The 27,441-nt window shown below is 38.6% G+C and overlaps 1 protein-coding gene across 1 annotated transcript in view; it reads right to left on the bottom strand.

Annotated features, from left to right (window-relative positions):
- The window catches only part of LOC121355929 (ras and Rab interactor 3-like), a 152,724-nt gene that overhangs the window by 59,422 nt on the left and 65,861 nt on the right, over positions 1–27,441 (bottom strand). Inside the window, exons 12-16 of the mRNA XM_041471814.1 lie at positions 20,433–20,599; positions 18,875–18,989; positions 16,683–16,795; positions 16,006–16,071; positions 14,295–14,443 (exon numbers count right to left, since the gene is read on the bottom strand). Of these exons, the coding sequence (XP_041327748.1) occupies positions 14,295–14,443; positions 16,006–16,071; positions 16,683–16,795; positions 18,875–18,989; positions 20,433–20,599 (610 nt within the window). The remainder of the gene's footprint in view (positions 1–14,294; positions 14,444–16,005; positions 16,072–16,682; positions 16,796–18,874; positions 18,990–20,432; positions 20,600–27,441) is intronic.

Raw genomic sequence — 27,441 nt, 5'->3', positions numbered from 1 at the left:
GGTTTCTGTGCTCTTTATCAATTGACCCAGACAAGCATTTAAAACTCTCTTAGGAAGCTTTTTCCTTCCTCATGGATTTGGTTTAGGTATTTTCTTTAATGTCTATTCAGGTAATTTTGGAGATTTTTCTGAGTCTCACAATCCTATATTGCTGGTGTCAGAGAAACCATGCATATTTGCTGATGAATGAGTGGAAATATAGTCCTATTATCATTTGGAAATATGCTGTAAAATAGATAATCTCTAAAGTACCTGGACTATGTACACATGGTTTGATAAGGCATGAAGCCAGCCCAAATTTGTGCCAAGCAACCCAGCTGGTCTCCAGAACCCACTGCTTTACATGAACACCTGTGCACACAGAGCAAGGGAGATGTGTGCAACTTTTTCCACTTTCAATGTGCACATTTTTCAGCCTGTGTTGCCTCTAGGCTGTAAAGCCAACAATACAAACCAGCACGTAGCCATTTAGGACAGGAAGTGAAAAACTATATTTAGCTGAACCTGTAGTAGAAAGTAGATGATCAGAATATTGCTTACATTTGTGCCCCCATTCCTGAGCACTGGTACAAGACTCTGCAGTGCTGAGAGGTTCCTGCTCAGGGGCAACATTCCCAGCGTGCTCTGTCCGCTAGGAACCAAAGGGACAGTGGCCTTCTCTGCTGCCACCAGTACCACTGCACAAGTGTTCCAAGCATCCACTAAGTTTGGCAAGGACTCACATACTGGAAGTGCTGGAAAACCATGTAGCAAGTTAGTGTGGTTCTAAACGTGCTTTTCAGTTAAATGAATTTCAGGAAATTTTTGTCTCCTCCCTACCAAATTCAAGTAGCTTTGGAAAGCACCTCCTTTTTTGTATCTTTACAGTGATACCCCAGTCTTGGTGCAATGCATCTTGAGCACAGATATTTCCCTCCTGAGAAGCACCATCCCCCTCAACTGGAAAGTGTATCCCTTATGAGAGCCTGGCAGACAGCAGGGATTTAATAACACTCATTTGTTTCCAGTTGCTTGAACTGTCCCTTCCCCTTTAAACACCACATCTCACAGGTTCTGGTGAGAGTACTCCTTTTCCATGAGGAGTACTTTACAAGACTTCCTGAGGCAAACAGGACTTTTCCCACTGATTCAAATAATCTGAGATTTAGTTCTTTACAAAGGATGGCTCTTCAGTTTTAAATAATTTTTTTCTCCTTTCAAACCTGAACCTGGTAAAAGTTGGTATGAGATTTACTTACTGCACTGCAGAGACGTATGTGTAGCCTGGGTAGAAGAATCCCTTGATAACAAAGCTCTTGTGACCAACTAATAACACCAGGGTCATCAATTTGATCTCTGTATGGGCTATTCACTCAAGAGTTGGACTCAATGATCCTGGTGGGATCACAGAATATTCCAGGATTCTGTGAAAACTCCCATTCCAGCAGAAGTCATGGTTTTCATAGCATGCTTCTTAGGTTCTATTGTCTGCTCTACACAGGAGATCAGACCAGACAATCAAAACATTCCCTTCTGAAGCTAAAATCTGTGAATCTATGAGAGTGGTTCAGTTTACAGATTCCTCCAGTGTTTGACCTCTTTATACCTACATTCATCACATTAAAACTGTGATGTGGGTTTTGTGCCAAAAAAAGACATATCACCAAAAGATGCACAATCATTACTTCATTAGGTAATCATGTCTGGTGTCCCAGAAATGAGAACCACTGTAACCCATGCCAGCTACCTGAAACAGCCATTTTCTCAGAGATGGATTCATATTTGCACATACCATCTCTGTCTCAGCTCCTGCCTGCTCTACTCATCATATCCTGCATACATTTGCCAGATGTTGGAGTGAAGGCATTTATCTTTACATGAAACCATGGTCACCACGGTCAAGCAGCTCACATTTCTCCAGATGTTTTGTGATCTCACCACTTATTAATGTTCCTAGGAGTTAGCCTGACTCTAGGTGAGAATTAATGGTTAAATTTCCCTGCTTGTCTCCCATAGCGTTTTGGAAGATTGATTTCTATCCAGCCCCTAGCTGCACTTCTCCCTCATTCCTTTCTGAGTGGCTACTAGCGCTGGAGGCAAATTTCTCCCCAGTGTCTTTCTGACATTTGACAGATATAAATCAGCAAAACTTGTTTATGGATTTACTACATGCAGAATAGACCCTAGTCCTTCCTAGGAATGAATGCATGGATATTTCCAAGTTGCTGGAGTACTTCCATGATAATTTGCACTGCCATCATTTCTGTGCATGTGAGTAAGCTTTCCCTTTTAACTAATGTTAAAACTATGCTGAACAGAGGGGCAACCTCAGGAATTTCTCATGCAATTTTGGTGCACAGAATTTTAAAATCAAGTCTAGGTTCTCCATCAACACCTTGCCTTAGGTTACCATTTCTTTTGAAAGCTATGAACTCCAAATACTTTGTGTAATTTGCCCCTAATTCAGTGTAACCATAACAGGAAATCAGCTAAACACCACTTAGAAATGTTTCTAACTCTGTAATGTGTTGGAAGCCACAACATATGCACGCTAAAATGTAAATTTGAGGATCTTCAGCAATATTATAGCATGTAAAGGGAAAGAGTTAAAATAGATTTTAAAATACCCAAGTTCCTCTTTATGAGTGGAAGATAGATTGGAAATAAAGACTATCAGTTAATGAAATAAAAGGTCACTGTTAAACCTATGAAGAATGCATGCAGCATGACCACTGATGCTTCAACATTCTTCCAACCACTCGATTTACAGGTTGATTCCTTGTTTACTTTCTCCTGCAACTCTAGACAAAAACCAAACCTTTGAAAGCATGTGGCCCCTTTCAGACATCTCAGAAAGAGATAAACGAATATATCTTCCAGTTTATCTTACTTAACATCTTAACTGTCACAAATGTAGGGAATATCTGCAAAGTGCAAATTGTAAGTTCCTCTCACCAGTCTACAGGGATTGGATGCTTTCATTTTTTCCTGACGGCTGTGTGATCTTTGTCCCTCAGTGTTTAACATTACATGGAACTGAGGAACTATACCTTGAAACAGGAGTGGCATTGTTCCACTTAATGCAAACAATTGCACAAAGCAAAAGCAGTGACAACTGCAATGCAGGGTTCTGCCTCCATCCCCCCACTCCATGTGTGTATTTGGGAACAGTGCTACAGGAAAACCATCACACAGTGGCCTGTCAGCAGCAATTTTCCCATGTTTGACTGAGTGTGCTCTAAGCAGGGTAGCACCCTCAGCAACTGGAACTGCAAGTATCCCATATCTATCCACCCATCCACAGAGCTGCTTCTACTGGATCCATCACAGAAATATCTGAAACCTTTATTCATGGAAAACAGGCTAAGTGTGTTAGACAGATAAGAAAAAGTCTCAGTATCTGGTATTATTATGGTTTTCCAAGGGGGAAAGGGGGGGAGGGGGTGTGACTGACAGTTTCAGCAGCTATGTAATTTTCCCTTGCTTGTTTAAAACAGGAAACAGAAATGCCCAGCTTTAGCATGGGCTTTATGATACAACCAAGCCTGGGGAGGATTCCAGCCTTATCCTGGAATCCCAGTAGCTTGCTGACTGTCCTTTCCATCAAAACCCATTTTCTCTCCCACTGTTTTCCTGGGATTTGGTCCTGAAAGGTGCAGTATTTCAGCCAGAGGCAAGGGAAACCTGTAGTCCTTTCCTGACAGAAAGTACACTGGAGGTCTCCTGGGAGCGTGGGGACAGGGTTTGTGGACACCTTGGTGTGCAGGCACTGAAGTGACCATCAGCTCATAAGGACGAGCCCTTATCCACTTCTGCATTTGAGCAGAAACAAAGCAAGCATCCCAAAAAAGCTTTGTCACATTTCCAAAACCAAAGAAGTCCCTTTTTCTGTCCTTTGCCCCAAACTGTAGATTTGGATTCATCCTTCTTCCTTAAATAGCTACGGTTCAAGCTAAATAAAGCTATTGCAGTTTGTTTTCAGCTGGAACATGCCAGTTAAAGGAAATACTGTAAATTACAACAGTCATGCCACACCATTGTGACTGTGTAACTAGTAACTCAGCAGTCAGCTCACAAATGCAGCCGAAAACTCTTTGTTAAGTAGGAAAAGGAAAGCAACAGTTATTAAAAATGAAGAGTCACTAAAGATTCGGGACTTACCCTGAGTCATCCCTGGCTCCCTTCTCTCCTGCTGATGTTTTCATCATTACAGCAAACTTTCAGTCACTTTCTGTATCACAGTGGCTTGAGAGTTCCTCGGTCAGAAAAGCAATTCCTTCCCATCGCTGAGCAGAACTTCCACATCCTCAGGTTTTGTACTGAAGATGGTATTTCAAGGGCATGAGGGGGAAGATGTTGAAAACCAGTTTCAGGCTCAGTAGTATCGGAGGGCAGAGGACTAAACGAGCACTGAAATGAAAGCAAACTACCAAGAAGATCCGATTTTAGCCTCTCTTATTTCTACTTCCTGTATTTATATGAACGGGGGATTTCAGGAAGAGGCAGTCTTTGGTGGTCAAGGGTGTGCATGTGTGTGAGAGAGTGTGTGTGTTATAAAGCCATATTTAGTAGTGCAAGCAGGTTAACCTTATTAGAAAGAAGGGCCTGAGACTTTCAACTAATTTGTTTCTCTAACCTAAGTAGGTTTCAGGGGAAATAATTTTACAGACTACAGGTATATCAGGAGGCAACGGAGCACAGTGAACTTTGTAAAGGATTTTGTAAGGCAGCAAAGCAGCAAGCCTCCGTCTGCAAATTCCTGAAGCATGTGTATTTCTACTGCTTGAGTAACTGGAACCAGATGGAGCTTGGAAACCTTTCTATTTACACAGGACCTGAGAAAACGAAATGTCTAACGCTGGCAGAGGACAGCTTTGCAAAAGCATTCCCAGTTAAAGCAAAAGCTAATGATAAGGCTGTGTGAGTGCTGGCAGATGAACAGCTCTCCACGCTGGGGAGCCCCGTCGGGCTCGGTGCACGTTTGACCTGCAGTTACTGGAGCGATCAGGGTTCGCTGTGCGGGAAACCCGACCAGACACGCGCCAGCTGTGGAGGCTGGGGGCTGACAGATGTGCTCTCAGACAGGGCTGGTGGCACTCCTGTTTGGCAGCCCCCTTGCTCCAGAAAGATTTGATGTTAGGAGAATACATAATGGAAAAAAAAAAAAAAAAGGCAGAAGTAGAAAGAAGAGGTGGTGGAGAAAAGCAATTAGATGGAATGGAGTGGGAGACAAAATTTTTTCCGCCTTTATCTTTAGAAGGAATTTCTCAGCCTTCTGAAAATAGACAGTGCCACACAGTCCACAGCAGAAATGCAAATTCCAGGGAGCTGTCAGTGTATTGGCAAGAGGGAAATTAGACCTCAGTGCAGAACACAGAACCAATTCTGCTGGCACTGAGCTAGAGAGAGTCAGGGAAACTTTCACCATCACCAAGTCACACCTTTGATGTAACACAAGACAAAATTTTTCGGTTTTTCTTTTTTTTTTTTTTTTTTTTTAATAAAGACTCTAACTTCAGTTCACATTAGGAAATTTATGTTCTAGCTTTTACAAGGATTTATCTTAGAAACTCTATTATCTTAGAAAGAGCCTTACTGAAAGACTGCATGATGGAAAATTCACCACCATTCTAAGTAAGGCATGTTAGTCCTCAATTACTGCCATTATTTAAATTCACACCTGAATTTTTTGCCTTATCTAGTTTTAAATTTTCACCTACTGTATCCTGTTATGCTCTTTTCTACTATATTAAGAATCTCCTTGCTCCAACTCCTGGAGTAATTTTCAGGCAACAACAAACTCATTCATGAAAAATTTAGTCCTCTTAGACAAACTGGTTGGCTGAGATTCACCCATCCCTTACTGCAGACTTGTCAGATTTCAGCTCTGAATCCTTCTGTGGGTTCTGGGATCACAGGTCCAAGAGAAAAAAAAAAATTATTCACCAGCTGGGCACCTCAGGTACTGGCGTGAGAACAATCTCCTACATGCATCACACAAACTGAACCCTACCCCAGTTTCCACCTTCCTCCCCTGCAATTCAGCAGGGACCAGGCCCACTCAGCATTTGCCCTTCCTCTGCTGAGGAAAAGGTTTGTTGAGACAAAAAAATGCAAAGTTGTGCTGTCTGCATGGACCTGCTCACAGAGAAAACTGTTCACACAAATAGGCAGCCATCCTAGGCAAAGACTTAAGATTTTGCAAATGCAGAACACAACAGAGTTAGAAAATTTCAATTATATTTTTAGGAAAGAAGAAAAAACAGTACTAAAACAATTAAAAAGATCCAGGAAAAAATGGCAAAAAATACAGAATACAAAATTCCAGTATGTTGGTGCTATCTCAGTTTCATGTGATTTGAGTGAAATCTTTCATGCTACTTCCAATGTAAAGAATACAGTTTCAGAAATTTGAAGTTTTGAAATTTGTTTCGTTAAAGATATTGACCAAATTTTAACTTTAAAAGTCCCCTATTTTCTGCAAAATACTCAGCATTTCTGTAAAATATTTAAAATATGAAAAAGAAGACAAATTTTATTCCAGCTTTACTGGGTGTCTTTTAGAGCTGGAGATTTGACAGGTTTAGTATGTGACAATGTGTTCTAGAATCATGCTTTGGACGGAAACAATTACAAAAAAGCTAAATGACAAAATGATATCCAGTTCCTTCAAATTTACATTCCTCTGTTATAAATCCAAGCCAAATGGGAGGAATTCATTTCTCTTCTAGGACTGATTCACCCTTTCCATCTTAAGCCACAGCATCCTGCAGCCCTTTTTTGTGTAGTTTCATGCGGCTGGGTTGGAAAAGTTTAAAACTGGCTTATGGGGGAAGCCATTAAGTACAGTGAGCACTTCAGCTACAATAAAGGGCTTTCAGAATATGCCCAGATTATTCCACTGTTCTGCCTTCCATACAGGAGGGAGAGGCTACATCAATAACATGGCTTGTGATAGGAGCCCTTAGGAACTGTCATGCCTATTGTGTCACTAATCCATAGATTATGTGCCTTTTTTAGAGCCTATTACATAACAGATCATGATCGGTCACAGTGTCAAGGATGGAAGGATTAAGTGAAGAGGCACTTTCCACACCCAGATTCTGGTTTTTAAAAGTTCATTCTGTATAAAAGAAGGAATCTTTTTACTTCCCCACTTAGAAAAATTTAGCCTAGCATGCACTAAAGAATGAAATCTTTTTCAAAATTCAGAGAATGCAGAATATCCTTTTTCTCCTCTTCTGTAAGACTTTTCTGTAGATGCACAAAAAGCCCCACAGTGGCTAAGGCCAGGTTTACACAGCAGTAGGGATTCCAGTCTCATGCACAATGCTTAAGAAAAAGATCAAGCTTTGTTTTAACTTGCATCTCCTGGCTAGGAGTATTCATGAGAAGACTCTTGTCTAACGAAACTGTAAACACACCAGGCCATGAGATAAGGTAAATAAACTCTTAGCTCCTCTTTTTCCAATAACTGCAATTAAGTTTTTCCTAAGGCCAGCACAGACTGCACCACAGACTATATACAATATACTGGGAGTCTCCACACACCCTGAGGTGGACTACAGGCGTGCTGGAAATGGGAAATCAAGGGTAAGAAGGAGTATTTCCAGAGCCTAGGGAACTGGGAAAGGAAAATAGTACTGTGTGGCCTTTGGACCTTATTTCCAGCCTCTCATCAGCATGCAGCACTCAGTGTGAACCTGCAGGACACCAATGTATCACTGGAGGAGGCAGCCAAAATGCTCTTGATCAGGGTTTTTTCCTGAGGTTGCCAGAATTGCTTCTGGATCAGTGCCTCAGTACAGCAAACTGAGTTCTCAGTTTTCTAGTCCTAAAAGAGCAAACTGTGTGTTTCAGAATTGCTGCAAATCAAACCCATATACTTAACTCACTCCAGATAATGGCTTGATCCAGGCAATACACCCTAGAATACACAGAATGTGGGCCCTTCTGTCACTCAGTTCAGCAGGGTCCAGATTTCACCAAAAAGCTAACATGTGCAGGCACATGTCCTATTTGGGTCCCAAAATTTTAGATTTTCAACAACATATATGTGAATGCTTCGCATCTACTAATCATCTGAGAAAAAAACCAGCAAACACTCTTGTTTATATAATTTATTGATAGTGTACATATTTTTATATAGTGCATTATAATACTGACTGCTATAATCTTTATAAATGCTGAGTTAACTATTTTTTAAAATTCTCACAACAAAAATAATCAAATATCATGCCAACATTTTGTAACAAATTATCACATTAAATCCATTTGGATTTCATGACATGTTTATCTGTACAATGGACCCCATATCACAGAGCATTCACAGTGCATAAGGTCACAGTCATTGAAAAAATAAGTAACATGAGAGATTTCTGTTATTTACAGTTTACAAACCCATCCCTTTCTGTTTTCAAAGTAAGCAGTTCTAGAAAGTTTTCATAATATTTAAAGAGGTATTGCACCTCTGAAGGGTGCACTGCAAATGCCTGCAAGTATGAAACACAGGTTTTTAAAAGGTTCAGAAGTTATTTCAGTGACCATAAATGATTTCAAAGAATTTCTTGCAATGGAGGAGATACCATGAGCCAAATTCTATGCTCAGTTCCACTGATACTAATTTGTGCCAACTATCAGGACACTGAGGAACACTGGCACCACTCCCAAAAACGTGAAGGCAAGAATTTGGTGATAACTTTGCTGCAGTAACAGCCATTTGAAACACAGGTGTTGCTGGGGAAGCAGATTTACTAGTTTTCTTTGCATACATAACTGGTATATGAATAAAGGCCATAATCTTTCTGCAAAAACCCTCTGAAAGGAAGCATCTCAGTTGTTATTAATCTTTCTAGAGATTATATCTGTCTAGTTTTCACATATTCTGATACCTTTAGAATTTGCTACCATGCCTAGTGCTATAAATCAATCTTTTTATTTGTCGTTCAAGTTTATCAAAACCATCTCAGTGACAGGACAGCAATGATTGCCTACATTCTTTGTGCAAGTGAAAAAGAAAAACAGAATTAAATTCCAACTGTCAATTCTAAGAAAATATCCAAATGGCATTAATTTCCCATAGTTATTAATTTCTTTCAGTCAGTGCACTTTATGGGAGCAAGCAGAACCATGTGATGAACAAACTGCCACAATCACTACACATCCTGGCCTGTGGAGAAGCAGCCACACACATCTCACATGTCAGGACTTCACAGACTTCTCTGGGGAAAAACCATCAGGACCTCACATGTGGGAAAATGCAAGAAAAGTGCTCAAGTTATTGAAAAGGAGGCTTTAAAACATGTACACGGTAGGTCAGAAAGTGAAATGCACTCATCAGTTGAATGACATTCCCTTCTTCAGCAGGACATTGATCACTTGCATACAGAGTTTTCCAAATGGTTCAATGGAATAGTAATGGGTTTGGTACAGAATTGCTGGAACTAAACACTGTCATTTACCTGTGTAACCATCACATAAATCTCATCATCTAACAAAATGAAAAAAGTGGCATTCAGACTCATGGAAATAGAAAGAAAATTGTGCAGCAAATGCATGAGCTGCAGAGATTTTCTTCTGAATGTTTAAACACAAATAACAGAGAGATCTGAGGCTTGCAATGACAGAACATTATGCTCCAAGGTGAAGTACTTCAATTAGGAAGAATCTTTGGTTTCACCTGGCTATCAGAGCTATTTTAGTGTGTGTTTCGTATTACATAACGTCTGATCTTTCCTTGGCATGAATAATCAGACAGTATTTCTACAGCTTAAAGAAGTCTACCAAAACCAACTAACAGTGGGACACAAGTAAATGGCATTAAAATTGCAAGAAATCCAAGAAAGGAAGACAACAAAACTCATGAGGCATTTGTGCACCTAGAGCAAACACATAATAGAAACTAGTATAACTAAAGCAGTGTCACAAGGGAAATTATTAAAGCAGAGTCACAAGGGGAATCAGACAGAATAGAATCCTCTCTCAAATTGCTAAGAATTAGATTAGTAAAGACCTCCACCATTTGTTTACATGTTGACAGAAAGCTTACAAATATAATCTAAAACCAGAAGCTAACTTTGTTTCTTACAGCTGCAGCAAGCATACAAAAACAAAATAAAATTGGCACACCAAAGACTGAGCCAGGAGAAAGATGGTTGACTATGCCGTACTTCTTGGGAAGACTTAAGGTTTCCTCTAGGCTAGACTTCAGCCCAGAGAGAAGCCCACAGACCATCAAAGAGACATTGGGATAACCATACCTGGAGCTTCTTAGATTTAGACATGCAGATCCTGAGCTTGAACTCTTTACTCAATCAACACTTCATAATGCAGTGCAATTGTTATGGTAAATAAATGGAATCAAACACTGCTGAACACAATGGAAACACTCCCAGTTCCTTGCTACAGAGAGGATTACACTCCATGGGTCTGTGTGGGACTGTGCTGCTCCAGGGGAGCTGCAGCTCAAAAGAGCTGCTAAAAGCCCTCCTTGGCCAGCTGTAACTCAAGTGTTAATCCTGCTCATACACAAGGGCAGATGAACAGTTGAGAAGTCTGAGACAAGGAACAAGTTCTCTTATTTACAAGAGTGGAAATCTAAAGTGGTATCAGCACAGCAGAAGTCCACAGATTCTGGTCAAATCTTTTAATTTGAGAAAGAAATAAAATCTTTAGACTACAAAACCAACAGAACATGGAAAGAACTGACTATGATAAGAAACCCAGAAACCATGCTCCGCTGTCATCTTAGGACACAATCCAGCAAGGCACTTGGATAGATGCTTAGCTTTAAAATGGAATCAAACCTATTGAAGTTAAGCTTTGCTGGATAGGAGATATCTTTTTCTGAGTCGTGTTACTTTTCAGTGTTAGTATGCTGTCAAATTTCAGATCGCGCTAACAGTTTTCTCTCTCACATCCACCAGCTTTCTTTTCACTCTTGAGCTGAACATTAACTTACAGAACATTGTGACATACATTCCAAACTCAGCCAGATAACTTTTGCAATGGTTAATGAAACAAAATGGCTGCAAAATTTTATAGATACAGTCCGAACAGCTACAATATAGAACTGTGCTACCAGTGGAGAGCCAAGCACAAATCACTCCTTTTCTTGACGAGAAAACGGCAACATTTTTAACGGTTTCCTGACCACACAAGCTGATGTTTTTATTTTCTTTTTTTTTTTTTTTTTTGTATACATGTGAAAGGCACTAGTCTGCTATTACTCAGCAATAGCCTCCTGAATTACTGATACATTCTGACGTGGGTTTTTCTCCAATACAACAATTTGTCAATCAGATCTTTCTTGGACCATTCAGTTTACCTGCATGGCTTAGTGTATAACTATTTATTTTAGCATATGGACATGGACTACTTAGGAGCTTCTTGAAGTACTTCATATGATTACGTGTCCAAAGCCCTGTCGCAGCATCTCATAATTCTTTGGCAAACAATACATGTAGTGGTGGTGTCAAAGAAGAATCCTACTAATGTTATTTATAATGATAAGCACAGCATGATATTGTCTCATAGCAGCAGATGCAGATGAGAACATCCCATGAAATGCAGCATTAGAATTCAATATAAATTGTCCTGAAGTGAGTTTATATTTCAGGAAGAGCTGTAGATGAAAGGAACCAGCCACACATATTAAGTGTTGTTCTGGATTCTGAGACTGTTTCTGCTAAAACACAACACTGGTTTTCTGGAGCAGGTGATATTCAGATTAGGCAAAGTAATATTAAATGACGTGTGAAGGACTTATGGAATTAGCAAACAAAATTCATGTATATTTGGGCAGAATGTCAGCTGCTACAGAAAAAAAATGGTGCCCATACTCTTCTAAAATTTCCTGGCTCAGAAATATGAAGGTACAATACTATTTTCTAGATCTGGCACTATAAAATTTGATGCCCTCATCCCTGTCAACTCAGCTGACCACTATGCATTCAAAACCAGACTTTGGAACTACTCTTCTATTATGTAAAGACAACTGAGCTGCCTGAACTGTGCACAGGAGAGCAAATGTTTGCTTGGAGACAGTTCTCCAAGACCACAAAAACAGAATATAGGAAAAAAACCCATTTACTCAGCCTCTCTCTCTGCTCCTTTCAGTCTCATATCTAAGTCATCACCAGATTTTCAGCAGTAAACTGTCCTCTTGAAAGACAGCAGGGGAGAGAGGAATACTAGGGAGGGATATTCCTACACTGGTGCAGCAGTAAGCTGCATTTTCACAGCCTTTCTGCAACAGAAGACTCCAAGATGAACATGGATTTCATCTACTCAGCTTTATACTGCAGCAAAAACGTCGTGAATGCCTGGAAATGGGGTCATTGGCATACTTGAGATAAAATGTGTTTACTGCCATTCTTGACAATTTAATAAACCATTTTAGTAATGCTGTAACTGTGTCCATCTTTAGTTCTTAGCTTAACGACACAACCTTTTAATTAAGGTAAGAAACCCTAAATGGATACTAATACTGACATTTGTAACAAAATGTAAAGCAAATAACAAATATGTTGCTCTTTTTCTGTTTAGAATCACACTGAACGGACCCAATTCTTAAAAAAAAAAAAAAAAACACCAGCAGCAGCATACACTCTTTAATTTATTCTAAAATAATTTTAAAAATAATTTTTGTTGTAAACCCATTGCCTGGTGTAAACAGTATTCTGCATGTCAGCTAAACATAATTATTTGTCATATGTCAAAAGAAGGAACTTTCTGAGTAAGTGCTTATTTGCTAAGTTTTTATAGTATATTCTCATTGACACAATTTTTTATATGTAGTCTTAATGGAAAATATTAATACATTTAAAAACACATCAACTGTTAGTTGATAGGTTTGGTTTGGTTTATAAACATTAAAAAATTTTAAAAATCTATGTATAAAGGTAACTGTGCTTCTTTAGAAACTTTATGTGATCATTCACATACAGCTTCAAAATATTTTTAAAGTTTAGTAGCAATTCAAAATATGCTGTCAGTGATTTACAATTATATCACTGCTAAACTGTGGAATGTTACCCACTATTTTAATACTCTGGGCTGGATCTTGCTGTCAATTATATCCAGAGTAATTCCTTATATCAGATTTATGCTGGTGGAAAGGATATCAAAACTTGGCTTCTACTCAGGGTTAAAAAGAAGTATATAATGCTTCAAAATTTGCATGCAATTAAATCAAGGACCATATTCTCTTGACAGACTTGCTTTTGTCGGGGTGACTCTTATCTGCACTGCTCCGTGTCAGAAATTCATCTTCATTAAGCTTCTGGGAATAAGAAAAAATGGTGCAGAATACACCAGCTTCTTGACTGATGAAATAAGCTTCTTCCTCTCACCAATCAAACCAAATCATAATCAGGGCGGGTTTTGTTGTCAGAAAGTCTCGATTATGTTCAGCTACTACTCCCAGCTGGTAACAATAACTGATAGTTACTGAGCACCCAGTTATATTTTATTTCTTTAACTTCTTCTAAATTTACACAATGGGCTTACAATGGCCAATGCAAAGGTTTTTTTGTGGCACAACAGTCCACAAATGTCAGTTTATATCTATGTATACAGCATTCCTCATTAACAATAAAACATATTTTTCAAGTATGAATTTCTGCATGTAAGTTCTTCATATGCAGTTACTCTGACTTCTAGTGTGCATCATCACAAGTGATACAACATACAACCATTTCCTCTTCTTTCTCTGCCACATTGTTCATTGAACAGAGTGATAAATATCCAACATTGCCATCAAAAATTGTCAGTGCAGTTTCTCTATAAGCAGAGCACTTGAAGGGGGAAATGATCCTCAACAGTGCATGCCATGATATGTGCCTTGGACTTTCTGGTCCTGTAGTTTAAATATTCTGACTGAGCCAAGAAAGGTTCTGAACTTGCCTCTTATCCTTCCATGGAAAGTAAATGTCAAAACCAAAAGAACTATAAATAATTTTCTCCCATCCTCTTGCTAACCCTGATGGTGGTGGTTGATTGTCTGCAGAAGGAGAAAGAAAACCACAACAGAATGCCCAGAAATGGGTCCTTTTAGAGTTCTGCATAAGATCCATGTAGCTTTATGACAGAGCAGCAATATCCAAAGATGAGGAAAATGCTTTGGTTGCCTTCAGCTAGCATGTTAAAAGAAAGGTATGCTCTCCTTCCATATAGGTAAAAGTGCTCGTTAGCTGATTAAGCAGGAATGACACTCAAATTATTGATGGAAAGAAGGTAGAAATGTGAAATGCCTCCTGTCATTTACAGCATGTGTAATCAGAAGAATTTCAGTCTTTCTCCTTGTTGTGGTTTAAAGTTCTTCTCGGCACATAGGGAAGTTGACAAAGGTGAAGACATTGAACTCTATCATTATAGATAAACACAAGAAAATACCATAAAGAAGCAACACGTAGATGCCTAACTTCCTGTCAAGCTTCCACTTATTTACATGGATTCCAAACACCTGCAAGCAAATAGAGTGTCAGTTAATAAAGTTCTGAAGGAGACTTTCGGAAACAATCATTATAAGCTAAAAATGAGAGTCTTTTGAATTAGAGGTCTTGCAGGAAGACAAAAATATATTCTCAGTATTTTATAGATCAGAAAGGCAACATACCTTGTTGACTTGGTTCTGAGTCTCAGCTGTCCTATGACTGTTTTACAAAATATTCAATGAACTAAACTAAATTAATGTCCCTCCCTCAAGTGTTCCCCTGCAAATCCTTTATGTCCCAGTAGTACAGCAGCACCTAATGCCCATTCTTTCAACAGCTGCAAAAGAGGTGCTCTACTTGCTTATTTGCTGACCTCCAGAACTAAGGGGTTACAAGTTACAGGTAGCAAAGCAACAAAATCCTCAAGAAGGCGTCTACTTTCCATGGTGTTCAGTGCCTCTGAATTGTTATTTATTTTGCTCAAAACTTTCATCCAAGTTTGCTGTCAGAGGGTCTATGCAAATCAGGGTACTCAGCAGAATAAATGAGACTGTAATAGATGCCTCAAACTCAGGTGATCTGGCTTCTGCTAAGAAAAGACTCTTTTCAGAAAAGCATGAAAGGCTAGCACAGTAATGCCTCTGCACAATCCTCCCATTTTTCCCCAATGTGCTGATTAACAATATGCATGCAGCAACACCAGATACAAACGTGTACAGAACACCGGTGCTGTTTCACAGGCACTGGGCAGTATGGCAGGCTGGGGATAAGAAATGAAAAGAACATGTTCTCACACCTTATAGATCAGATAAATTAGGAAGTTAGTAGCAGAGTGAACAGCCCTGGCCATTCTGTCACTTAAGTCATGCACAGGTGATGTGAAGCTTTGTAAGACTTAGTCATGCAACAGTGTGAAATCTCCAGTGGTGACCACTTCCTCTACAAAGCCTCCACAGGCAATCCGTGAAAGATGTTAGTATAAGTGGATATTTTTATACCTTTTTGATTCCTTATACCTGATTTGATTCTTCCTACAGAGCGTTCCCTGGGAGTCAAGCATGAACAGACCTTAAGTACCAGCAAAATTGACTTTTCAGACAGAATTATTGTTTCACCTTAAGAAGTCATGTGTTACAAGGGTGTCTTATGCTGAGTCACATTTAGTATGTGACTGAGCATACTAAGTCCTGAGGTTCACAGTCCTCACAGACTAGTCTTCACTAAGGCTTTAGGCTACAGCATTTGATATTGGCTGGTTTTGGAAATCAGACACAAGGGCAGAGGTGATGAAGCACAACTGGTCTTGTCTCAGCCTAGAAACAGGCCAAGGGTATAGACACAGGACCACAGAAGTACTATTGGATTCAAAAATTTCAACACTGCCACTGAAATCCATGGGACCTACACGTATCCAGCACATCTTGCACCAAATGCCAGACTGCAGTCCTCACTGAGGACAGTGGTAGCTCTTCAACTCATGGTAGCGCTAGAAGAAATCAATGCTAAGTATTTCTATTTTATCCTTCTATAACATGTAAATACCTAACAAGTATTTTCAAATTGAAATACTTGTAGATGCTCTAATACTTACAGTAAGTGCCACTGATCCTAGCAAAAGTGCAACTGAATAAACCAATCCTTTGCTGTTTATTCTTACCTGTGGAAATCAGAAAATATTTTTAAAATGCTGACCATATAACTGTGCTTTGGAGACCAAAAATCAATTTACTGATTTAAAGTCCAGCTTCTGCTTTCAACAGTGCCTTACATATTTTGAACTATGTAAATCCGTAACAGATGTATCCTAATGAAGAATGGGAAGATTAAGGAATCAAACCGAATGTAAAATAATCCCATCTCCATTAAAAAAAGAAGTGAGCATTTATAACGGATTTTATGTAAAAAATCCTCAGAAGAGAGAGATATGCTGTTATTTGGTCTTAGTTACAAAAATGCTGAGGTACATGGAGACAGGTTTACTGGAAGCTGTGTAGCAAGAAAATGACAGAGCCATGAACCACCCATGGCAATTATTTTCTGCAACACAGTGTATGTACTCCAGTTGACAAACTGGAAATTAATTGCAGCTTGTGGAAGAAGAATTGCTTTCTTAAATGGGTTCCTTGGCAAAGAAATAACACCTTATTTAGCAACTAATAATATGATTAACAGTTTGGTTTTAAATTTATTCTATTTGCATGCTTTCTTTTTAGGATTTTTTTAAAATAGAATAAAAGTGCAAATGAAAGATTTGCCAAGTATACATACAGTTGATCCATAATCGATCGCCATGGTCTGCAAACCCCATGGAACACCAAGTCCCACCAGAATATCAAAGACATTGCTCCCTACTGTATTGGATACTGCCATGTCACCAAGGCCTGCAGAGGAAAAAAAAAACCACAAAAAACAAATCTTTGAAAATATCAAAGTATATGGCCATTACTCTGTGCACTGGAGGAAGCTAAAGGGGAATGATCCACTTTGATCCAATCCCCCTTGAACTGGCCAGAGTATCTGAGGTAGGGAGATAATTTCCATTGGCCTGACTTCTGAAAAAAAAGTTGCTCACTCCAACTACACCTTCCTTGTATCTTGCAAAGCCTTTACATAGTGTGTGGTAGCCATGCAGCACCTGAGGCGTATGTTAAAGTCTTTTCTAAGTAGTCTGCAGCCACAGGGAACCTGAAGATTAGGCACTGGATTTAGTATGTGGATATGTGACCTTTATCTCATGTGAATGAAAAGAGATCCTGAAAGTAACCAACCAGATGATAGTCAAAGATATTATGCACTTCAGTGGGGTTTAATCAGTAATAATTTCACTTCAAGAACAGTAAAATACTACAGGAAAGGAAAAGAAAGGTAAACAGTGGTAAAATACCTAAGTATTATTCAAAATCTACTTCTAATGCTCACCACTGGCTAGCATCTCATTCTGCACCAATGTCAGTGGATACAAGGAAGGCAAAATTCTTTCTGTCCCTGCTAACTTAGACCCCTTAGACCTGGCCTAAGTATTGAATCACTTCCACTAAGTGAATACCAGAAAGGAAGGAACTGAAAAGGAACTCTGGCATAAATAGGACATCTCCCAAATGTAGTTTCAGAGCAAACAGAGTGGAGACAGACAGTACCATACCATAAATACAGGATCTGTAAGGTAATGCTTTGGATCTAATGATGCTAGTGTCCATCTATACCTGTCTGCATTCTGTCAGTGAACAACTCCTTGAATTCAAGCAGTGCAAAGTCCCTGTACTGTCTTTAAGGGCATCAGGCCCCTTTTTGTCAATCCAGTGCTTACCTGAATTTTCAGAGTAAACAATCTTTGGAGTATTTTTGCCTAGTACAACAGAAGAACTAATCTAAAGAAGCAGTCTGTTAATTTAAAAATGTAACATTTTCCTTGTTCTTGAGAAAACCTGTTCACTTAAATTAATACATGTGCAAAATTAATTTAGTAGGAAGCTGGTTCCATAATAATTCTGAAGACTTTGTTGTACTTTTATGAGAATATTCTGCACACAACAAATAATGCAACATGGAAAATTATTTACTTTCAATATATAACACTTTTCAAACAAGCAACATTTAACAGCACTACTACTATCTCAAATTACAAAGGTGGGGCTTTTGAGTACTTAATTTATCATTGAAAAGCCCTTGTTGTTTGCCCAATGATGTGTGCTGGAGATATCATTATCTGATTAAAAAAAAGGCTATGGGAATTGAAATACTGGAAAAGAATAAAATTAGGTCATTTTCTAATTCTACTGCTGTGCAGAGGATCACACTGTCAACTCTAATGTTTTTCAACAACAGGAAGGGATGCTGCTACCAGCATTTTACAAATAAAAAAAGGAAACATGATGAAACTTAAACAAAATTTAAAAATAAATTATAAAGTCTTTGACAATTTCAAATGAACAGCTGAGGAAAATGTAGATGTCAGTAATCCAAAACTCTTTCCAGTGCAGCTATTCATATGTTCCAGTGGGAAAGAGGTCAGCATTTGGATGAGAACTCTGCCTGGAACAACAAGACTTCTGCCAGATCCTCTCAAAGCACTTCACTTCCTTGGATTTGAGAGGCCTTCTAGACATTAGTACAAGTTTTACATGGAGATGTGCTGGCCAGTGCGACTTCTTCAAAATAGTTTTTAATAGCTGATGTTCTAGTTTTGTCCATGACTTTTGTCCTTTTACCCTGACTGATACATACCATGCATGGGACATCTGATGTAGAATCACCTTCTAGAATGCTAGAATGCCCCATCCCAATAAGCAAAAGATAATTTTTTTGGTTCACAATAATTAGCAAATTGTTTTGGCTTTTAATGAGGTTCTCAAACAGTAAAAATTAAAATAAAATTATAAAATTGCACTGACAATTTGTGTGTATGGAGGAAACAATCTTATATATGTAAGACTGCAGTTATGCTTCAGCAGACACAGTACCTTGTCTTGCTACTATTAAGCTGGCCATGCAGTCTGGGACACTTGTTCCTGCAGCCAGGAAAGTAATGCCCATGATCACATCTGGTATCCCAAGGGTGTATCCAATCACAGTCACCTGAACAAGGAGGAAGGTAGATTAATTTATCATATTTGGAAAGTCTCGTCATTCCAATGAGGAGAGTATGCCAGTTGTGGCATACTCTTTAACTTTGATTTCTGGTGTGGACTCCAACAGGAATAGACTCAGAATACTTATCCATTTCTGCAAATTAAATACTTGTGGAATAACCAGCCTAAAACCAATCCTGTGCAAAGGAAAAGTACTTCGGGTCTTATTATTCAACATTCTATGAACAAACAAAATCTCCATTTCCTGTTGTACTAACATGACATACTGCAGTTTTAAGGAGATACAGTAAAATCTGTGGGCTTGGGGTTTTTTTGGTTTCCACAAATGGCAGCATTCTCACTGGTTCTATTCTCAAAAGGACTGCAACCAATATTACATTGTAATACAGTGGCAGAGATATAAAGAACTTATTATAACCTAACACATGAAGAAGGAACTAGTTTCTTGTGTGACTTCTCATATAATCCCGAAGTGAGCATGTCTGGTTATACTGTCCCCTGATATTCCAGATGCGCCTTGAAAAGAGCTTAGGGAATCACTGAAGATTGCAGCAGAGCTCTCAGAAAGGACAGAGAACTTATTTAGCTGGAACATCCAAAGAGGGCTGAAAAACCATCAAGAAAAAGCAGCTGAAAAGGAAACAGGCTTGTGAGAGTGAGAAGACTGAACTGGGGACAGACAGCTGTTTCCCTGCTGAGACTGCTAAGGATGGAAGTCTTCTAGGCTGTGTTGTTTTCTTGAAATAGTTTGCCAGTCTATCACATGAGGAAAATTGGACCTTACACTAAAGAAAAGGTGTATTTTAGGAACTCAACTGACAAACCTTATCTTCAGGGGCGAGCAGAGGCCCAGGAATAGAAGTCAGCATGACTCTCTTGCTGAGACTGGTAACAAGGTTCTCTGGCCCAGCTGCCTCTTAAAGCAGTATGGGCTGCAGTCTTAATGAGCACCTCTCTCATTTGTGAAAGCAATATCTATATATGGAACCAAGGTACAGAGTATGACCTTCCAAAGGACATATGATACAAATGTGTGGCTTGGGCCTGCAAATGAATTTCTTAGACACAGTCTATGTTACAGGATTGTTTTAAAATGCAAAAATTATATAGAAAGTTGCAAAAAGTATAGAGAAAACATGATCTTTCATGAGAGGAAACATAAAGTGGTTTTCAAATGCCTGACAGGCATTTGAGGAAAGTAGAGATGTTCTCCACTACCTTCCTGTACTGTATTGTGCCCTCTACAGTAAAGGCCCAATTATTTCAGCAGAATAAAAGGCAGCAAAAAGCTAAAATTATAATAATTACTGTATGAGCTGAAGAGATTGCACTACAATTACATGGCTTTCTTTGACAAATGCACAGAAGATTTTTACATACTTTGAGACGGACATTTCACTCAGCACGAAGTCCTGCTACATACACTTACCATCCACACCATGAAGTAGGAGAACAAGGCAATCCAGAGAGTGGACAAGACAAATGTCAGCATAAAGCACTTTTCCCAGCGTGGTTTGCTGCAGTTTGGAATTGTGGTAAACAGCAAGAATATCAATGGCCATGTCAAAAGCCATTTAACTTTGTTCATTTTTCCCTCTGCAGGACAAAGGAAAGAAACAGTTGAGCTTTCCCATCACTATCCCAGGCTCAGTTACACCTCTTTGAGCAGAGCAGATGATCCCAGAAGGATGTTTACAATCGTGCATGTCAGCTCATTTTCCAGGGTACCTTTCAACTATACTTGGCCTTGTCACTTTCAGCCAAGTTCTGCATGCTCATCCAGTATCTTCGTATAAGTCTGCCAAGATCTATGAAAATCCATGGAAGAATTACAATGATTTAAAATCACAGCTGATATTAAAAGCAAAATTAAGTGAAGTTTGTTGCTCTTTTAAATGTATTACTCTAATCCAGAATTAAAAAACCCCAAGAACAAAACCAACCAACCAAAAAAACCCCACCCTCTCACCTTAAGAGAAATATCGAAATCCAGGTTGTGAAAATGACTTGTACATTCTGTGCAGCAACAGAAAAAACAGAAGTACAAAACCCAACCTATGAACATGGAAATTTTTTTTACATGCTTTATTGCTCGAACTTGGGCAGAAGTTTAAACAAACTGGTACTCAGAAGGTCTAGATTTGTTAAGTCTCTCTGTCTGCATACAACACCACCTTGAAATGGTAAAAGAAAACTTCTGGAAAAAGAAACAAGGGAGTGACCTCCCTTGTACAGCTCTCCAAAATCAACTGGTGAGAAATACCTGAGAATTGTCATTGCTGAAGACCGGTACACACCTTGTCACTTCTTTAAAATTTACAGTATTGCAAATGTAATTTCAATACATAAAACAGAACCATTTTATAACTGGGCCATAAGTAAATGGGGTACTATTCATACAGTTCATGAGGCATCCTTCAAGCAGGATGACAAATGTGTCTATCAGGCTAAGTGAGAGTGGCCATTTTGGCTTAGGCTTTCTTTACATTATGTTTCCATCCAAGTAAGGGTTTCCATCATTAACTATGCTTGAGATCTGCTAAAATATGCTGTTTTGAATAATATAATTGATCACATTGAAGGAAATCATCAGGTACACCTTCCAGTGAAGTTATTTAGCTACATTATAAACAACAGTTTATAATGTATGTAATGTTTATAATGCCTAGTTTCTGGCAGCTTTAGTTTTGGAGAAATCCTGCAAAATTTGCAAATTTCTAGCTTATGTTGCCAGGGTTGGCCAGGGCAAGTGGCTGCAAACAGAGGCCATTTTCCAGGGGAAAAAGAAGTCATTTCCCCAGGATCTGGGTATCAGATGAAAGCTGGAGTTTGGGGCTCTGAGCACTTGCAGGGGCCTAGTTTCTGGCAGCTTTAGTTTTGGAGAAATCCTGCAAAATTTGCAAATTCCTAGCTTGGGTGGCTACTTACTTACTAGTCTAATTTAACTTGTTGAGTGTAAACGTCTTTAATAATTTACTTTTGTATATATTCTAGACCTATATTTTCTTGCTTAAGTTATGAAACGGCTTTCTAACTTGAGATTTCCTTGTGAATTTTGAGATGTCATCAACTCACCAGGAAATCTTAGACTAAGCTTTGCTCTTTAGTCCCATTTATAGCTTGTGGTTATGGAATTTCTAATGCATAAAACTACTGAAGTGTCCCAGGGTTATTTCTAATTCTAGACTTTTACATGTCACTGAGGATCTGTTACAGATTTTACAGGAAAGACCTTTTTCTCTCTGCTTACGTACACTTCTGCACAGATGTTTTTTAAAACAGTTATCTTCTACCTGTTCTGTCCAGGAAATGACACTTCTTGGCTCACTCATCTCTTTAATTGTTAACAAGGCTGTAAATATTCTACGAAATATCCTATGGTAGTTTATACCTCTTCCTGCTTAATTTGTTACAGTTTGGATTACTTAAAGATTCCTAGATAGTTAATTTTTACTCTGTGTTCTAAAGTTGCTAAGCTTGGTTCACAGTCCAACAAGTCAGCATGGCCTAGGCCAGTAATATCCTCAGCACATAATCCCAAAGGCAGGGCCAGTGGATGACTGATTGAAAAAATTGTGGATCCAATTCTGATCTGTGTGGGTGTAATCTGACTGACTTTGGTGCTGCTACACACAGGCAGTGCCATTTCTCTTTTCAGTAGCATAAGTAAAAGAAACAGAATTGCCTTAAGAACAGCTAGAGCCTCTGCTGGAGAATACATCTTGTCTGGGATCCTGTTTAGTATGCTGAATTACTCACAAATGCTTAACTGAGAATGCATAGTGCCTTACCACTGGCACAGCTATGTTTGCTCATTTCCAAGAAAACCTAATTACTAGTGGAGGAGGGCTTGCCTTTCCATTATCTCTGCTGAGTTTGAGTGGATGTATGTCAGATTAAAATTCCTGGCTCTATTAGTGGTGATGTTTTCCCCACACAACATCTTGAGTGGAAACTGCTTAGCTAGATGGTTTGTGGGAGTTACATTTGCATTCATTACATGGCAACTAGGCTTGAGACTTTGGGGAAGAGTGGTGTGCAATTCTGGGGTTTGCTGGGTTAACAAGAGAAGCTGAGCGGCCATTTGCAGTAAGCCTGGAATACTTCGGAACCACCATGGCCAAAGCAGCTTACATGACACATTCTACATTGGCTTCTCTTTTGTGTTTTGGTTTTCTAGCTTTTATAAACTTTCATATAAAGCCTTAAGTATATCTGGCCTTGGTTTTACCTCAGGCCCTTTCATTCAGCTCCTTGGGTCATGGAACTTACGTGGCACATAGGGCTAAGGAAGTCTACTCTTATGCTGTAACTTGGAAGTTTTATAAGACTTTCAAGTACATTTAGCAGCGACCTCAATGAAGTGAGACTTTATTTTCTCAGGAAACTGATGACTTTATTCATTTCACCTGGCTTAGATAAATGCACAATCAATATACAGCTACAAGATGCAAAGTTTTGGGGTTTTTTTTTAGTTCTTTTGAAAGTACTTTTGCCGTTCTGTTGTTTTGGTTTTGACCACCCACTCTAAAATAATAAATAAAAATATTTAACGATAAAGATGTTACAGTGAAGTATGCTTATAGCTCATGACAAATTGCTTTACAACTGTTGAGTAGCTCCCTAGTACACGTGCAAGGAAGAAAATGATCATTCCCATTTAGGCCATTATTCAATACACAGCTGTTCTGTCCCATTACAAGACCCCAGCACAGTTGTTTTAACAGTGGTACCACCCAATCCTTTGAGCCCTGGGTTTAAAGGCTCCTGCAGCAACCCACAAAACCAAGGAAAGGTGTATTTTGCACTCCCCCCTGCCTCAATAATGAAAGAATATTACAGAATATTATTACAGAAAGTAACACTGGTCCACACTCTGTTCGCAACACTCTGCTGTAAAACAAGAAGATTAGGGTTTTTTTGCAAGGACTTGTTTTCACTACTTCATACATCCATTTTTTTTCTGTTTCCACAGACATTTGGAAGCCAAGCACGCCAAATAGTTCAGAGAGGTATCATTACAAAAGAGCTTGATTACAATGTTTCTGAAAATGAAGTGGCAGCCCTAAAACAAAGAGCTCTGCTCATTTTCAACACTTTCCTGGGCTACTCATCTTTCCAGATGTTATGCTCACAATAATTACTTTCACACACAGATTGTGCGTCCTGGTGAACAAAGCCAGCAACACATATCAGAGCCCTGAGAAGAAACAAGTATTTCCTTAAGGAGCTAGAGAAAGCACTTCTTACAGGAAAAAATAGAGTTCTATTTGCAACACTCTCAGAAAGCTGAGAGGAGCTCAATATAAAAGTGTGAAGTGGCATTTGTGTTTACCTTTAGATCAGAAGTGTACTCTTGCAGTAAATGCACTGATTGACCCCACTTAATGTTTTCTGGTTTGCAATTTTAGTCTGCAACATGGAACAGCCTTGAATCACACCAGTAACATTCCATTCACTTGGTATAAAGTTGAACCAGAGGCACAAAATTAAAAGTGCTCCAAGTTATACTGGGCATTTTATCCACGGGACCAAGCTAGAGCTAGTCTGAAACAGACCTTCCAAAGGCACATAGTGCAGACAGCCCACATGTCCTAGAACATAAGCTGCAGAGAAAACACTTTTTCAAGTTTAAACAGAGTGGAGTCTGTAGCTACACCATCAGGAATCACACCTACGTTATTGTAATAAGTTAAATTTGATCACTTTTCCACTTATTTTTCCCTTTAAAAGTGTGTCAGCCAAGCACAGATCTGAGCTCCATACACTAGTTAACTTCAGAACCTAAACCTTCCCAAGTGAAAGAAGCATCTCCTTACACAAAGCAATGACCAGCTGGCTGAGCTAAAAAAATTGTAACATCCCTGAATGGCATGAATCTAATAGGCACACAGGAGCCTCATAACTGTATGTTTGTGAATTCATATAAATCTCCTAAGGTAACTTGAAAACTGGGAAAGGTGTTCTCTAATTGAAATGACAAAGGCTTCCTGAAGTTTCCTACTGATTGCTGTTTTTTCAGGGATTTTTTGTTGATGGTAAACTTAGAATAAAAATGAGGCACATCCAGGCTTGCCTAAAAAGATTATTACTGCAAACTTTTTTCATGCTTTACTTAATAATTGTTAATTTTTTAAATTCCTTTTTAATCTTTTTTAATCTATCATTTTTCATTTGGAAAGGACAAAACTCAACCAACCAAACAAAAAAAAACCAACTTGTTTTTTCTATAATTAAAAATTATTTTCCAAACACCTGTGCCCTTGGTTCTAATTAAGCTTTGTATTTACAAGATGAATTTACACCCACACATTATTATCAATATCAAGTCAATTCTCAACCTGAAAATGTGTAAAAGTAACACATATGCCTCTACACTAGGAACTTTGCAATAACCTATACAGCAAGTAAATTTCTCTTAGAAAATGTTGTTCATCAGAGATCAGACTGATTGGAAAGCTTCAATACAAGTAAATCAGACAATCTGAAAACTTAATTTCAAGTCATGTGCAGTATCCTAAACACAACAGAGAAAACCAAATTTTTCTCCCAAGTATGGTACTCAATATAGAAAAAAATGAAACAGATACAACAAACTAGATCTACTGTGAATTTTCCATCAGAATTCTTTTTCACTGAAAAATTTCTGTTGCAAAATAAAATAAAAAAACTCTTAGAAAATGGCTTTCAATTTTCTATTAGGAAAATTAACACAGCAGCTGACTCTCCACTATCTTGGAAAATTCTTATTGATTTCAGCTCTGCAAATTAGCCTATAAATTGTGGAGGCAAGAGATTCTCTCTATGAGCACACTAGAAAAAGGCTATGTAGTGTGTAAAATAGTATCCAAAGAGGCTCAGTCATTATCATCCTTCCAAGTGGGCAGCAGACATAATAAAATATTTTTATTGCAGTTCTCCTGCAACAGACCTTTGGAAACTTTTTTCCCCTTTGGAAAATACCAAGGTTTTACTTCTCATCCTCATCCAAAACAGACTATTTTTCAACCTACTGATACTCTTCTCGGAAGTTTCATTTTCCAGAATACAAGTTCCAAATTCCAGACTGTGAAATCTGTCCAAAACAACTCAGATTTCTATTTTTAGCCTGTGCCTTTACCACACTTCGAATATTTGGATTTATGCCAATAATCCTCTCTTAAATACACATTTTTGGTACAGAGAAAACTGGTCTACAAAAAAAACAATTTTATCCAGTACACAGAAACGAGCTTTACTCTCAGAGTTACCATAGGTTTACACAAGACAACATTCAACAAAAGTAAGATGTAACTGAACAGAGGTACCCCCCACATTTTGTTAGACTTGGCTGGATTTTGGCCTGGTTTATTCTGTATTTTTTAACCTTGCTGTCTAACAAATATCAACAGCCTCCTGAGTGTTCAAGTGAGGTGCACTGGGTTTGCCCTGTCCACCGTGTTTCCAATGAAGGAAGACATCAAGTGAAGTGAGTACGAGCCAGGTTCAAAGTAAGTAAAAGGTTCTTCACAAAATCATGAAGCTCCTTCTCAAAGGATGTTGTGGGTGTTAAATGTTTCCAAAGATTCAATGACAATTATACATTAACATTACGTTAATGAAGAAAAAACACACTAAGGAATTTTAGATCAAAATTTTACATCCAGACCACAAAGTTCTTTGAGGTGAAAACAGCTGAACAACAACTTTTCCTGTCTCACTCTTCCCTAGGCTTCTTCATAAAATCGTGACTGGAATCAGAATATGAAGATAAACATTTGTTTTGACCAAGTACAAACATTTTACATGTTTTTAGTAGATACTGTTAATTTTTTTTTGCTTCTACCCCACAGGTTATCTTTGTATTTTGGATCCAAACAAAAATGGATAGGATTGCTAATCTCCTTTATTGCCATCTCATTTTAGCTCAAGGAATTATTATTCCTGTTTTAGCTAACACCATCACGACTTATATAAAGCATCCATGCTCCAGTTCTGTAAGAGAAGTAGTTCTTCATTCCTGTGAAATGATCAGAAGCTGAGATCACAGAGTATTTTAAAGGGTGCTGAACATGTGACAATGGAAGGATTTAAGCATCCATTAAGAGCTGCACAGAAGTGCTTTTCTCAGTCTGGGCTCTAAAAGACCACTGAGCTATGCAAGGGCTTTAACACGGCATTTTGTTGTCAACATACGCCTGCCCAGTTTTGTCCTATTTTATTCAGATCTGTGGGGTGTGTTTTTAAAAAGTTTAAGACCTGTTTTCAAACAACTGTAATCAAATTGTAAAGCTTCAAATGAGCCTTTCTCATGGGAGATAATCATCAAAGTCTAAAGGTTAGGTCAAGAAAGAAATTCTTCTTCTAAAGAGAATGTGTTTTTCCCACAGGGAAACCAAAGGCAAAGGCTGTTTGAATGATATCATATGTAGTTTCCATAAAAACTGTATGTTGTCTCC

The sequence above is a fragment of the Pyrgilauda ruficollis genome, unplaced genomic scaffold, assembly GCF_017590135.1.
Source record: "Pyrgilauda ruficollis isolate IOZ18807 unplaced genomic scaffold, ASM1759013v1 scaffold28, whole genome shotgun sequence".
Taxonomy (NCBI): Eukaryota; Metazoa; Chordata; class Aves; order Passeriformes; family Passeridae; genus Pyrgilauda; species Pyrgilauda ruficollis.
Note: the sequence above shows the minus strand (reverse complement) of the source record. Positions and strands in the feature narration are given on the sequence as shown.